We start from the raw sequence: 15702 nt of genomic DNA on the forward strand, positions 1-15702 counted from the left end.
TTCAGCAAATTGCCTCATGAACTGCCACCTGGGGTATGGAGGGAGTTCACCTTCTGCCTCCTTGTTAATGCCAAAATCTTAAATCAGGGGTGCCCAAACTTTTTTCAAAGAAGGCCAGATTTGATGAAGTGAACATGTGTATGGGCCGACCAAGTTGTTGAGCTTTTTAAAATAATAATAATAAATTTTATTTATATCCCGCCCTCCCCAGCCGAAGCTGGGCTCAGGGCGGCTAACAACAATCAAATAATCAAACAATCAAATAATCAAATTTAGGATTTTACCCCAGGACATATACTGCCACAAGGGCTGAAATAAATTGACCAGCAGGCTGGATTAGGCCCCTGAAACGGACTTTGGACATGCCTGTCTTAAATATTGTCACAAGCCACTCAGAGCCTTCTGAAGCAGTTTTGTATAATGGAAAGAAGGAATGGAATAGTATCATAAGACAGAAGGGAGTCCTACCCATTGCTTCCTTGGGGCAGATGACAGCTCTCTTTCCAGTCACCATACTCGTATGAGTCACTACTAAAAAAATAAAGCCACTAGCTGTGCCCAAGGATCTTCCAGGTGAGATGCTCTTTCATCCCCTTGGTCCTATTGCTATCAAAGTTGGAAGAGAAACTGAGCCCTAGAGTGGCCTAGTTTACTTGGGTAGCTTCCTTATACTGAGTCGGACCACTGCTTCACCTAGCTCAAGATTGTCTTCTGTAATGACTGGCAGTAGCTCTCCAGGGTTTCTGACCTGGATCTTATGGATTCAGGGACTGAATCCAGGGTCTTTACATGCCGAGGCACTCTTCCGCTGAACTCCATGCATGTTGCGAAAAGCTGGAAAGACTTACTAAGCACATTGATGTTTGCTGTGGCGAGGATGGTGCCGTGCTTGTTTGTAGCCTCACACTGGTACACGGCACTGTCTTGCAGCTCTAGGTCAGTGACGCTGATCTCCCTTGTTGAAAAAACAGCCCTGTTGGATTTTATTTCTGCCTCTGCCAAAAACACAACAATAGGATACAGGGTCACAGTAAGTCAAACTGTGCCTTCCTGGGAATGTAGAAATAAGTGGGCTTTCAGGGAGAAGCTCTCATCCATTTTGCCCCTTGTTGTTGTTAATGCTACTACTATTATTTTGGTTGTTTTGCACCTTGTCCTTACCATCAAGAGACCTGCCATTCACTTTCCACTTTATAGTTGGCTCAGGATAGCCAATGGCTTGGCACAACAGCACAAAACTTTCACCGACACCGTAAACTCCACTTTTGGGTTTCGTTACCCATATGGGTGGCTCTGTCGAGAAAGAAGAGAGTCATCTTTCAGCCATGGCTGTGAGTCAAAGGCAGACAGACACATGATTAACATCACCACCACAACCGCAGTAAGGCACCTAAAATGATGAAGCGCTTTACAATTATAGAATGTCTATAGAAATTGCATATAATATAGTCTGCAATTAGGCAAAAAAATAATAATGAAAAAAATGGCCCATATAGTATCATTCAAGTTACACATTACATCAATAGTTCCCAAGCTTATTCGGACCACCGCCCTTTTGGTTCCATAAACTCTTCGGTGCCCCTTACCCTACCCTATAAATAGCATTATTCAGAGTAGCGGTTTGCACGACCCACTCGGGGAAATAGTAACACAATAAAATTTGAAGCAACAACCATTTAATTGCACATTTATCCAAAATCCAGTTAAAACTATGTAGTTTATTAATTGAACAAACTTGATGAACCTGATGCAGTGATTTTCAAATAGTGATAGTCATTTTCACCTCTAGCGCTGCCTGCTGCCCACTTACCTGTTAAAGTCGCCTTAGGTAATCCTACTGCCCACCTTGGGAGCTACTGTGCTATATGCAATAGTCATGACCAGCTGTATTTTTCTTAGAAACCACTGGGAGAATCTGATTTGGATTGGCAGAATGGTTTTTCAAAAATACACATTTCTCACCCACACAGATTTCACAATAAAAACTCTCCATTCCCCTGAAGCTCCTGTTAGACACGGAGGATGAAATATATAGGCCCCCACATTGTACCTGTGTGTTTTCTTCTCTGTGGCTAATAGAAGCTTAATACAGCAGAAAAGTTCATGGGGGAATCAATGCGGAGTACAGGTTTTTAGATCCTTTCCCCCATAAACCACAGCCTTCGTCCAAATCCCCTTCACTGTAACCATTCTCTTAAGAGAAGCTGTCCTTATGGTTAGCGTGTTGGACTATGACCTAGGAGAGTGGGGTTCAAATCCCCACTCGGCCATGAAATTACTGGATGACCTTGGGCCAGTCAACCATCTCTTAGTTTAACCTATCTCACAAGGTTGTTGTGAGGATGAAGTGGGGAGGAAGAGAACCATGTATACCACCTTGAGCTCCTTGGAGGATAAAAGTGGTATATAAATGTAATAACTAAAAATAATAAATAAATAAAAGAAGGAAGCTCCCTGTAACCCAACTGCCCTTCCACCTCTCGCCTCCGAAGATCGTGTGAAGCAGCTCTTCCTCTGGAGAGGAGGGAGGCCCCACCTCCAGTGGGGAAGGGGTGCAGAGCTCGGAAGATGCTAGAGAGAGCAGCAACACCAAGCCTGAGCAAAGCGAGGGGGAGGCAGGTCCCCCTTTGCCCACGCCCTCTCTGCGCAGTTGGTTTACGCGCAGAGAGGGAAGGCGCAGGATGGGGGTCAAAAGACTGCTATGCTGGGGAAAGTTTAAGGACCACCCACTCCCAGATTCTGCAAGCGATTGAGCAGACATGGACTTGAGACACTCTGCACTGTAAAGGTTTTGTACAGATAATAAAGCCTGGAAAAGACCAGTGGGAGTTTTGCCTGTTCGCTCTCGAGCAACCACGCTGGCACCTGACAGAAGCCTTGGAGGCCAGTGGTGGAGCATCTCCTTTGCATGCAGAAAGTCCCAGGTTCAAGTCCTGGTATCTCCTCTGTCTGGAATTGTGGAGAGATGCTTTCAGTTTGTGAAAACAGTGCTGACCTAAATGACCAATGCTCTGACTGAGTATATGACGGCTTCCTGTGTTCCTAAATAATGTGTAGCTTGGCCTTAAAAAATAGTAATAATTGGCCTGGGGGAGGACCAAAAAGAGCTATGCAGCTAAAAATTTCCCTAAGGAAATATTAATTCCTTCTTTCATTCCAGGGTACCAGCAGATGGCACTCTCTGGCAACAACTGCAAAAGGAAAGGAAACTCAAAAGCCTGTGCTTTTACACCGCGTGATGCTATTAGCATTGTTATTACCTTTTCAGCTCTGGTTGTATCAAAGGAGAAAGGGTGGGGAAGCAGACATAAGAAATCCTGTGATTTGTTACCCCAAACCCCGTTCACTGCATCTTCAACGACAATGGCAATGATTGCAATGTTTGTTGTTGCTTGCAGGGGTTGCCTAGTTTCCTAACACTGGGTGACCCTCTCCGAAATCATGAATGGAAGATTGAAACATGCAGAGCAAGCGAAGTAACAGTACGCACAATGGCGTGCAGGTGGAGGATGGTATTTTCTGCTCCCAGAACAACTTGCATTCACAATCAAGCATTGTGATCCTTAGGGTCATGAAGTAGTCATGGAAAGCAGAAGGGAAGCGCCTCTGGCTTCTGCAGCTGGCCAAGGACCAAGGGTGAGGCCATGATACCCAGAAAGGCAAGCAGGAAAGCCACCTGGCCTAGCACACCAGCCAGACAAGGAGCAGCCACAGAGTGTTTGCCTTTCTGCTTCTTCCCTCCCAAATCTTAAGACCGTAAGAAGATCTTGTTGGTTTGGGCCAGTGGCCCACCTAGTCCAGCATCCTGCTCTCACTATGCCTGTCCAGTTGACTGTGGGAAGTCCGCAAGGAATACTAGCTGTGCCACGTTCCTGACTGTTGCTTACCGAGAAGGAGAGGAGGGGCAGGGCCTCAGAGTGATTGGTGTGGTGCAAATCCACTGGGGCAATCAATCTGGTACTCCTGCATCATGCCAACCACAGCAACGCCGTGACCCTCTCCAGAGCAACAGCCACCCACCTGCTAGGAAGCTAGCATAGCAGCTTTATCCTACCTGAGCAGCACCTGAGTGCAATTGTGCTCATCCCCACTTGTGATTCCTTGGAGCTGCCTCCAACCAGTGGCATAGCATGGGTTGCCAGTGCCTGGGGCGAGACAAGTATTGTGCCCAGTAACCAGTGACAGCACTGGCATGGCAATTGCAACCTACCCATTTCTCCCTTTCTACCTTCAGTTCAATGTGGATCACAGCCACTGCCCCCCACTAACCCAAGATTAAAAGAAAATATATAAACAGTCTTAATGGAAGAAGCAAAGGCTTTGGGAGGCGAAAGGGTGCGGGAGTGCAATCGTGGGACTGGGGTTGGTGGTATTTGAGGTGCTCCCTGCCTATAGAAAGAGGCACAGACTGAGAAGAGGCTATGTTTTTCTTTTCTTGAAATTTTGCACCCCTAATAATTTTGCATCTGGGGCTACTGCCCACACTACACCACTGCCTCCAACTGTCCTCTCTGGGACTGCAGAACCAAAAGGAATCCCCATCTATCAGCTGGAGGACTAAGGGCTGGCTGCTGTGTGTGTTTGAGTATATTTGTAACAGAATTCTGAATTTTTTTGGGGGGGGGGCAGCTGGGGATGCCATTACCTGTTGCTTGAAAGCCACCTTGAGAATCATTTGATTGAAAGGCAGAGGATACATCTTCAAAATAAATAAATGATAGATTAACACATTGCAGTCTAAAAACAAGCAGGCACACTTCTCTTCCGGAGTAGGCAAAATGGAAATTCCCAATTCTCAAAGTTGTGCCATAGTGGGCCATAAAAGGTTGACCACACTTAGATCAGGCCCTCCAGCCTGATCTAGTGGCCCATCACCCTTGACTTGATTCACTAAAAGATTTTCCAGTAAATGAAACTTGAGAGTGGGAGCAAGGTGTGAGCACAGAATGTCCTAATCATTTAATCTCACCAAACAAATCTGAAAAGAGAGCAGGGAAATTATTATTTACCTCTACAGAAACTGAGCATGCCAGAGACTCACATGTAATCTAGATATATAAGAAGGGAGGGGTTGTAAACTTTTGTCTAACGTTTAACCATCCTGCAATATTTAACCTCAATAATATCCATGCAAAAAAGTAAGAAGAATGTATACATGGCAATCGTAGTGGGTTTGGGCACTTTCTGGGTTGTATCCAATGTTAGTCCTGCTTAGAGCAGAATCACTGAAGTTAATAGCCCTGTCTAACTCCAAGTTCATTGATTTCAACATGTCTACTCTGAGCAGGATGAGTATTGGACACAACCCATTTCTATAAACCCACAGAAAAAGCCAAGCAGATTTCTCGGCAGCTAAAAAACGGTGAGAAATGACTCATCTACATTTGGCACAAGAAACATGTTGCAAGCAATGGATTGATCAGCCTAAGGTGATTTTGGAAACTCAGTCCATGGATGCTTTTGAAAAACTGCTGGACGGAAATCTGTTGGACATTCTTTTAAGTGATCAATCCCCCTTCAACTAGCTTTAGCAAGTTGCTTCTTCGCATTCCATGCATCCACTTGCACGATGCCTAAACCTGATGTTAGGAGTCAGTTTTCTCTTTTAAATAATAGCTCGTTAAAAATATATATAAAATCTGGGAACCTAACCAACATGGGCTTATTGGTGCTTTTCAGTAGTTTAGTGTTGGTTGCTTATTTACAACCGCAGGAAAATTTGGCTTAAATACTAAGATTGCTTTCAAAAAGGACTCCCATTAGTCTAAATCTCTTGCCTTGTTTGTAGCTCAAGAAGCATTAGGATATAAGAGGATTAATCTTGAGAACTATGAGAGTTCTCGAGCTCCCTGTTAACCATCACCTTGTCTTGCATACCTGCACAAGGGTCAGGCACAATTAGAGTTCTTGTACACAGAAAACACCCTGTTACTGATTTCAGTGCAGCTCATCATGTTAAATCAGGAGTCCTCAGCCTTTGGGGGCACCAGGGAAATCTAAGAAACTGTGGTGGGCACCATAAAATACCCATTTCACAGAAGAAAAGGGTGAACCCCTCATCCAAAGCAGGCAACATACCTATACACTCCCCATAAAAACAAATGATACATAGACGAAGAAGGCAACCTTCCACAAAAATAATCCAATATCTCCCCCCGAAGCAAAAAAGAGAGGAGAAGAATAAAATAAAATTGGGAGGGTAAAGGGAGTTTTGGCAGGCACCAAGGAGCTGTCGGTGGATGCCATGGTGTTCACAGGTACCATGTTGGGGACCTCAGCATTGAAGCAAAGAACAACTAAATGGAGATTTTTGCCTGGGATCACTCAACTTCCTACCTTAGATCTTACAGTTAAGGGAGATTTGGCGAAATGATTGCATAGAATTGCAACTGGAGTGCATAAATGCAGGTCATTTCATACAGTGCATTTAAAGATATTTTAAGTGTACACCTGGAAATGAAAAACATGTAGCTACTCTGGGAGGTTTGATTGGTTACAGTTCCCTACTGAGCATATGCTAAATGATCACCCTACTTTACCGTTGTGTGATGTATGAAATGGCCGTATGGCATCCATTATAAACCTAAAAGGATCCTAGGTAACAGATCCTGGGCACCCACAAACATACACAGACCTCAGTACCCGTGAACATCTTTTCCACCCTGCCAAACAGGTTATCTGGAAGCATCTTAGGCCACATTTAACAGCCCTTCAGCTTTACTAGATTGGCCATCAGAAGAACTGGGTAGGCAACCTTAGGCATGTGACCTCTAATCAAAAGCCCAGGATTATTAGGAATGACTCCATGCAGAAAATCCCTATGAAAATACCTGTGCAAGAGGGAGGAAGGGGGGATGCTGGGTGACCAAACCATCAATCCTTAGCTGCAAACTCACCTTAAAATGTATAACCAGGCAGCCTTTGTTTCCAAAGGATTCTAAGATGGTGTGTGAGAGGCATGCAAGCTGTTGAAAATGTCTTGTGCTTTCAACACCATGACGCGATAGAAAACTATGTGAATAGCTAGGCTTTCACTTTTCTGTTATCAGCAGGAGAGAGAATAGACATGGTGCAAAAAGAAGAAATTGTGAGTGCCAGTTACCCACCTCTGGGTTTAATTTGTTCTATCTGCACCCATGTCCTTGAGAGAAGGGAGCCAGAGCAGCTTAGCCTGGTTGTAACTTGACTGCAATGCCAATGGAATCAATTAAAGCCAGTGAGGTCAGCACAGCTAAGTTCTCTTACACCAAAGGAGCACTGGCCCTTAGCACGTGATGGAGTGGGAAGGAAAGTGTCAGCCCATGATTAATGGCAGTGACATTTTGCCGTTTGGAAACTCAGGAGAGGGAAAAAATGACTTGGGCTCAATTTTGCCCGGGCTTCCCATAGGTGGGGAGACTCCTGATAATAAACAGAATTCTTGTCAATTCCATTGATCTCATTTAATAGATTTTCATGCTCAGAAAGAGAGGGGGGAACTATCCACACTACTCTGTTTGGGCACAGGGTGGTGGTATGGATGCATTTGCATCTGTGCATCTTAACGAACAGAGGCAATAATTTTCATCTGAATCTGCGGCCATTATTCTATGCCGCTTAATTGCTGCGACTTCCTTGGCATTTGATTGCTTTTGCAGCTCCTGCAGTTCGCTTTTGAAGACGGCTTCAGTTTTTCAGTAAAAAAATATAAAAAATCCTCAGCCAGATTGTTAAGATATTCAACGACTGTAGAGACATTCCAAGCCATCTGGAATGATTTCTAAGTCAGCAATTTGCAGTAGTGCAAATTGCCCTATGCACTCTCCCTACCCGCATCTCTCTCTCTCTCTCTCTCTCTCTCTCTCTCTCTCTCTCTCTCTCGCTCTTTCTCTCTCTCTCTTTCTCTCTCATACACACACACACACACACACACACACACACACACTCCTGTGCAGCATGATAAATGCTATATAAAGTCAAATAGAAAAGCACAGCAATGCTAGTGCTTATTTTCTTTTTCTTTTAAAAAGTGTCCCAGCAATTTTAAAAGTAACAAGAAGATGCATCATAAATATTTGAAATGCTTATTTCGTTCCTGGATTTCCTCTGATACCAGGGAGATGAAAAGAGTGGGATAAATATTAAAATCAAGCAGGAGACAGATGTGTGCAATTTAATGCTCTCTGCGCTCATTTCCTCAGAAGGCCGGGCAGTTTTATTATTTGATATTGCTGCTCACTGCAACTGGCTGGGAACCAAGGTACCTAAAGGACTGTTTTCTGCCATATGTTGCCCACCCACCTCCACCCCACCATACTTTGTCCATTATTGGAGGCCTTACTGTTGAATGGTTTATTTAAATGTAAAGGTTCATCATTGTTGCACCCGATGTGTATGTCTTTAAGGGGCCAAAGCAAGGGCCAGAGCAAGATAACGAGACCCAGCTTTGCAGCTGTGAAGCATAGCAGGTGCTGCTGAGTTGTATTTGATTAAGGTGTGTCAGCATTTGGGTGTAGTATATAAGGAGCAGCACCTAGCTCTCCCATTACCCTGGGGGATGGGTTGGTGGTTGGGTCTGGTTTGGTTGTTAATGTATTTAGTGTAAAAGGAGTTTTTGTTTTTCTTATTAAAACCTAGTTTAAGTTTTTTTTGAGTCCTTTCTTTGTAATGCATGGTCTCCCCAGCAAGCTCTCTGCAGCGTTACCATACTGCAAACAGCCAACATCTTTGGTTATGGGCCCAGCTGCTGAGTGGATGACTGCATATTTTTGGACTCTGAGAAAGGTTTGAAAACTCCTTCTCCTGTTAGCGTAGTTCTGTGGGTCTGGAAGAGTTCCAGAATGGTTGACCGGGTTCCTGAAGCTGAGAAGGCTCTGGTCTTCCCACAGCTAACAGATGAGAACTATAGTTTATGGTCTTTTCGGGTGGAGGCGCTTTTGACCTCTAGAGAAGTATGGACCTATGTAACTGATGACCCTCCTGACCCTGTGACTAATGCTTGGTCGAAAGGAGATGCAAAAGCCAGGGCGATAATTAATTTGGCAGTCAGTGACCAGCAAGTAGTCTATATAAGAAATAAGAAAACTGCCAAAGAAATGTGGGACAGTCTTGCAGCAGTGCATGTTAGAAAAGAGTCAGCATCTGCATTGACGTTTTTCAAGCAGTTGTACCAGACGAAGTTGCAGCCTGGTGGTGATTTGGCAGCACACTTGAGACGTCTGGAGGCAATACGCTGCGAATTAATTCGAAGGGACATGGAGATACCTGATATTCAGTATGTTTTTATCATTCTATGTTCCCTTAATGAGGACTTCGATGGTATAGCTAGCCAGATATCTGCTGTTCCACCAGCACAATTAACTGTGGAAGGGGTAACGGCAAGATTAATGGGCGAGTTGGACAGAAGGGAGGCTTGTGCCATAAGCACTCCTATTTCCAGAAGTAATGAGGAACGCCATATGCAAACCTGTGGTGATACAACTGCATTTAAAGCTGCAAAGCGTTGTTGGTTCTGCAATAAACAAGGACATTTTGCAAAGGACTGCAGATCCAAAAGAAAGCAAAGTACTCCCAAGCCTGTTTCTGTTCGTCAGTCACGGTCGTCAGCCCAGCAGCCGACATCGTATAGTAGAGACAGAAACGAGCCGCGAGTTTTCCATGCTAGGACAACAGATCGTAAAAGACTTAAACGTGCCAAGTGGAAGTCTTTTGTTGTGGACTCAGGAGCATCTCAGCATATTTGCAACGATCGAAGCTTGTTTATTTCTTTCGATGAGGAAATGGGTAATGTACATTTAGCCAATTCACAAGTCTTGCAGTCGCTTGGCAGGGGTACTGTTAAACTTGACTCTTTAAACATTACAATAGCGAACTGCATTTACTGCCCGTCAGTGGACAATTTATTGTCAGTAAGGTGCTTTGCTCGTCAAGGCATAACTGTGCGTTTCTTAAAGTCAATGTGTGAGTTTTTCGATGGGAACAAACGTCTATTGTATGCCCGGGAATCTGATGGTTTATATAGACTGTATTTTCGCACCTACTCCCAATCGCCTATAAATTGCAGAGCAGCACAGTCAAGCCAGGGGTTGAGGAATGTAAGGCCACATTCCGGGTGTGTCCATGAGGCGCACAGAATTCTGGGACACCTGAATTTTGCTGATGTAATTAAGACAAAGAATATTGTTGATGGCCTCAACTTAAAACCATGTAAATTCTTTATGCAATGTCTATCCTGTTGCAAGAATAAGATTAAGGATGCACGCAAGGGTAGATGCTCAGATAGGAAAGTAACTGAGCCATTTGAGCGTGTACATTGTGATTTAGTTGGGCCACTCCCACCATCATTAGGAGGTTCTAAGTACTGGCTTACTCTGATAGACCAGTATAGTAGATATTGTTGGACTTATGCAATAGCTGAGAAGTCCCAAGCATTTGAGAAGTACAAAGTTTTTTGCAACTGGGTAAAAACGCACTTTAACAAACCAATTAAGAACCTATTTTCTGACCGGGGCGGCGAATTTGTTTCTGAGGATTTTGAGAAATTCCTGGAAGCGCAGGGGACTACTCATGAGTTATCTTGCCCCCGAAGTCCCTGGCAAAATGGGCTTGTTGAAGTTGTGCAGCGTGACCTACAGGCAGGGGTTAAAACGTATCTGCACGATGCTAATCTGCCCAAAGACTTTTGGGCTGAAGCGCTTAATGCGTTTTGTTATGTAAGAAATCGCAGTTATCATTCTGGTTTAGATGTCACCCCCTATGAGAAGCTGTTTAAAAAACGCCCTAATCTGAAATACCTACGCATTTGGGGTTCAGATGTAATTATGCATTATCCCGCTAAGCAGAAATTGGGTGAACGTAGTGTCCAGGGAAAATTAATGGGCTACCAGCAGGGGGCGTACAGAATTTACGTACCAGCAACTGGCAAATTTCATATTACCAGAAGCATGATACAAACTGTAAATTGGAATGGAGTTGCTGTCTTCCAAGATACTGATGGTATAGATAATACTGAGGAAGAAGAGGAAGAAGAAGCAGCAGCAGGAAATGGTGCTTCTGAATTAATGGAAAAAGACAAAAAGTCTGTTGAATCTGATTTGTTTGATGATTTAAAGTCACAGGCACCCAAGGGGAGGTTAGATTCTCTTGAGTTTTCTGACCGTGAGCTTAGCCTACAGGCATCTCTTCAATCTGACAATGATTTACAACCTGAAACTAGTGGTTCACTTAGTCCCATTAAGTCTGAGGAGTCTGACTCTCCTTCCGGACTGAGACGTTCAGATAGAAAGAGACAGAAGCCACAACGTTTTGCAGATGAACATTTTAATACTGTGTATGCCAATAAGGCAGTTTTTGAGCCAAAAAGCTACAATGATGTTCAGAAATTACCTAAGCAACAAGCTGCAAATTGGTATAAAGCTATGAACTCTGAGATAGCTTCTTTAAAAGAGCATAACACTTGGTCTCTTGTACCACAAACCCCAGATATGAGACTTATTGATTCAAAATGGGTTTATAGAGTTAAAATGAATGACAAAAATGAAGTTGTAAGGTACAAAGCAAGATTAGTTGCTAGGGGTTTTCAACAAATTCCAGGTGAAGATTATGATTTGTGTTATTCACCAAGCGTAAAATATGAAACAGTTAAGCTTTTGTTAAAAGATGCATCACAACGTGGACATTCTGTTTATCACCTAGATATAAAAACTGCATATTTGTTTGCAGACTTAAAAGAACAAATTTTTATGCGTGTTCCTGAAGGCATAGACGCCGCTGAAGGTTTGGTATGCAAATTAAATAAATCCCTTTATGGTCTGCACCAAAGTGGAAGGAATTGGCACCAAACTTTAGCAAAAGAATTGCTGGATATTGGTTTTTCACAAGGAAAGGCAGACAACTGTGTGTTTATAAAGGAAAGGGCAAACTCTGTAACAAAAATATGTGTGTATGTAGATGACGTGCTAATTTCTACAAAAACTAAACAGGAATATGAACTGGTAGTATCACAGTTACAGAAGAAATTTGATGTGGTGGAGTTAGGCATAGCTAAAAATTACTTATCCATGCAAATTGAGAAAGGCAAAAATGGATCTTTTCTGGTTCATCAAACTGCAAAAATTGATGATCTTGTTAAAATGCTATGTTTAGAAAATGCAAATGGCAAGGAAACGCCTATGGTGTGTGGTTTCACCTTTACAGGTGAAGATAAGCCATTTCCTAACAAAACTTTGTATCGTTCTGCTATAGGCAAGCTAAATTTCATTCAAAGAATCTCAAGACCAGATATAACTTATGCTTTTCACTTTCTGGCAAAATTTGTGGAAAAGCCTACTACACAATGTTTCTCTGCTCTTAAGAGAGTGGTAATGTACCTTAAACACACCAAACATTATAGGTTGCAGTTTACAACATGTATTGACAAAGGTTTTGAAATTTTCTGCGATGCATCTCATGCAGTGGAACAAAATAATTGCAGGGGTGTGTCTGGTATGGTGTTTTGTTATAACGGTTGTCCATTTGAATGGAAGTCCCAGACACAAACCATTATTTGTCTCTCCACAACAGAGAGTGAATTATGTGCATGCGTTCAGGCCACTCGTGATGTAGAATGGTATCTGCAAGTATTTGCAGACCTACAGATGCAAGTAACACTACCAGTAAAAGTTTACCTTGATTCCCAGAGCGGACTTGCTATCCTGTGTTCAGAGACCAATACGCAGCGCACTAGAGTCTTAAGGTTACGTTTACAGTTTGTAAAGAAACTAATTGCTGATGAAATGATTGTATTTGAATATGTTCCAGGTGACGATCAAATTGCGGACATTTTTACTAAAGCACTTCCAAAGGTTACACATGAAAGACATGTACAAAATATGCTTTATGTTTTTGTTCCACAATGATGAACCGCAGGGGAAATGTTGAATGGTTTATTTAAATGTAAAGGTTCATCATTGTTGCACCCGATGTGTATGTCTTTAAGGGGCCAAAGCAAGGGCCAGAGCAAGATAACGAGACCCAGCTTTGCAGCTGTGAAGCATAGCAGGTGCTGCTGAGTTGTATTTGATTAAGGTGTGTCAGCATTTGGGTGTAGTATATAAGGAGCAGCACCTAGCTCTCCCATTACCCTGGGGGATGGGTTGGTGGTTGGGTCTGGTTTGGTTGTTAATGTATTTAGTGTAAAAGGAGTTTTTGTTTTTCTTATTAAAACCTAGTTTAAGTTTTTTTTGAGTCCTTTCTTTGTAATGCATGGTCTCCCCAGCAAGCTCTCTGCAGCGTTACCATACTGCAAACAGCCAACACTTACTTCAGATTTGTAATCCTTAGAAAGCCCAATGACTAGCTGCAAGAAAACAGGGTCTTTTCTGTGGTGGCACCCATCTTGGGGAACAACCTACATCTGTTACGTGGCTCTTTTAGGTAGGAAGTAAAAAAAGAAGGTAGGTGGCTGAGACTTGCCTTTATGGCTCACCTTATATAATCATTTGTCTTTGCAGTAGTTTCCACAATGACAGGTGCCCCCCTCCCCAAATAATTAGGCATGGCAAAAGACTCCCATTGTGGTCAATTTCAAGCAGGGACATCACATTGTGTGGAGAGTGGCGCGCTAGTCCTTCCTTCATCAGCTACAACCCTTCCCAAAAAATGCTGTTCTGTGTAGAGGTGGGAGGGTGAAAGGATTTAAGCCTCACAGGTCACATTGGGCCCAGAGGCCAGACAGCCCAACCTCTGTGACAAAGGTGGGTCCACATAGTACTATATTTGACACTGTATTTGCCATCTACCTAGACACATTGGCCCAGATTCAACAAACCCAGTGTGCTAGTAGAAGCCAGTACAAGGACACCTGCTTGTGCTATATAGATCTTCTCCCATTTCGTCCACTTGTGTCACCCAAATCTGCTTTGGCACATCAGGAGAACCCCCAGAACAGTGCACATGCACAGAGAAGAGCATTCTGTTTGGCAAAAAGAAATGCTTGCACTGGTGGAACAATCATATTGGCCCCATGTGGAGTTCCACCCATTACTTTGTCCATACAACTAACTGGGTGTGTGGGAGGGAATTCCAATGACCATGTCCATATGTTAAAAGCCAATGTGATGGTATCTTAGAGCTGAGTAGGCTAGCTTCTGACCGAGCCACCTGCATCACTGGACACACATTTGGTGACTGTAAGAAAGGTCTTGACAAGGAGGAGGACAGCCCCTCACATCATGCTGAAGAGCTCCTGCATGTTGGGATGTGTGCATAAGGTTCACTCTCATGGTCAGTAGACATGGTCAGTCTGTGTCAATGGCAGGTACATGTGTGAGAGGGCTTACCTCAGCAGCTAGACTGGTGACTGGGAGCAGACCCCGAGACCATATAAGACCTACATTGGCTCTCAGTACGTTTCTGAGCACAATTCCAAGTGTTGGTGTTGACCTTTAAAGCCCTAAAAGGCCTCGACCCAATATACCTGAAGAAGTGTCTCCATCCGTATCATTCAGCCCGGACGCTGAGGTCCATTTCCGAGGGCTATCTGGTGGTTCCCTCACTGAGAGAAGTGAGGCTACAGGGAACCAGGCAGAGGGCCTTCTCGGTAGTGGCACCCGCCCTGTGGAACATTCTCCCGTCAGATGTCAAGGAAATAAACAACTATCTGACTTTTAGAAAACATCTGAAGGCAGCTATGTTTAGGCAAGTTTTAATGTTTGATCTTTTATTGTGTTTTTAATATCCTGTTGGGAGCCACGCAGAGTAGCTGGGTAAGCCCAGCCAGATGGACAGGGTATAAATAATAAATTACTACTACTACTACATGGTCAGAACTTGGAAGAACTTGGTTGCATGGAAAACCATGCCCATTAAAAGCTACCTCTTCATAAGTCAAGTACATCTAAGGTCATTTATATGGTGACTACAAATGTATGCAACGAAATCTTGATGCACATTGGGACAGAAATGGTGACTAGGATGTGTGTGTCTTTAACTATCTTCTTACCTGCGGCTTTTCTGTATTATCCTACTCTACCCACCCCTGCAACTTCCCCTGTGGTAGTGGCTGCCTCTCTATTTTCCATGTGTAGATGCGGCTTTCGACTCCTGTGAAGGTATGAGGTAGAAAACTCTCCCCGTACAACTTAAGACGATAATCCTATATTGCTTTATTTGAACTATTTATCTGGAACGGAAGCACTTGAACCTTGATCTTTTTCTCAACCTCAGATAATGCTTTTCCCTTTTGAGGTCTAGTTGACAGCAGTACAGCTGCAATGCTTGTGTGACTTGTTCCAGAAGCAGCAATGAAATGCACGGCTGGAGGACTGTTCCCGTTAAGTGTGTCATTTCAAAGGCTATTCACTGTAAGAACATGTATTTGCTGAGCTTGCAGATTGATAGAATTACTATAGCAAAATTGCACGACTGAAATCCATTGATGACATAGCACTCACACTGGCGCAACGCAGCACGAGTTCACACTCTCTGCTTAAGTGATAGGAAATATTACTGGCAATTCTCTTCCCTGGCTCCCTCCCTCTCTGAGGTAATTTCCTCAGGCGATTAGAAAGAATGATCCATGATGCCAGCATCAGGATAGCATTATCATATTTTTATTTTCAAGCTATGGAACCAGAAAAAAATACAATCACATGGTATCCTTTAGAATCAATGGTTTGTAAACCAACTTAATATTCTGTAAACTGCCCAAAGAACTTAATTTTATGGGCAGCATACACACATAAT

At 43.4% G+C, this 15702-nt stretch overlaps 1 protein-coding gene across 4 annotated transcripts in view; it reads right to left on the minus strand.

The window, feature by feature from the left end:
• The window catches only part of CHL1 (cell adhesion molecule L1 like), a 209196-nt gene that overhangs the window by 43125 nt on the left and 150369 nt on the right, over positions 1-15702 (minus strand). For all 4 annotated transcript variants that reach the window (XM_053378167.1, XM_053378170.1, XM_053378169.1 and 1 more), the window contains 2 exons: positions 1162-1293; positions 849-995 (listed from right to left, as the gene is read on the minus strand). In XM_053378167.1, coding sequence (XP_053234142.1) covers positions 849-995; positions 1162-1293 — 279 coding nt within the window. The remainder of the gene's footprint in view (positions 1-848; positions 996-1161; positions 1294-15702) is intronic.

The sequence above is a fragment of the Podarcis raffonei genome, chromosome 2, assembly GCF_027172205.1.
Source record: "Podarcis raffonei isolate rPodRaf1 chromosome 2, rPodRaf1.pri, whole genome shotgun sequence".
Lineage (NCBI taxonomy): Eukaryota > Metazoa > Chordata > Lepidosauria > Squamata > Lacertidae > Podarcis > Podarcis raffonei.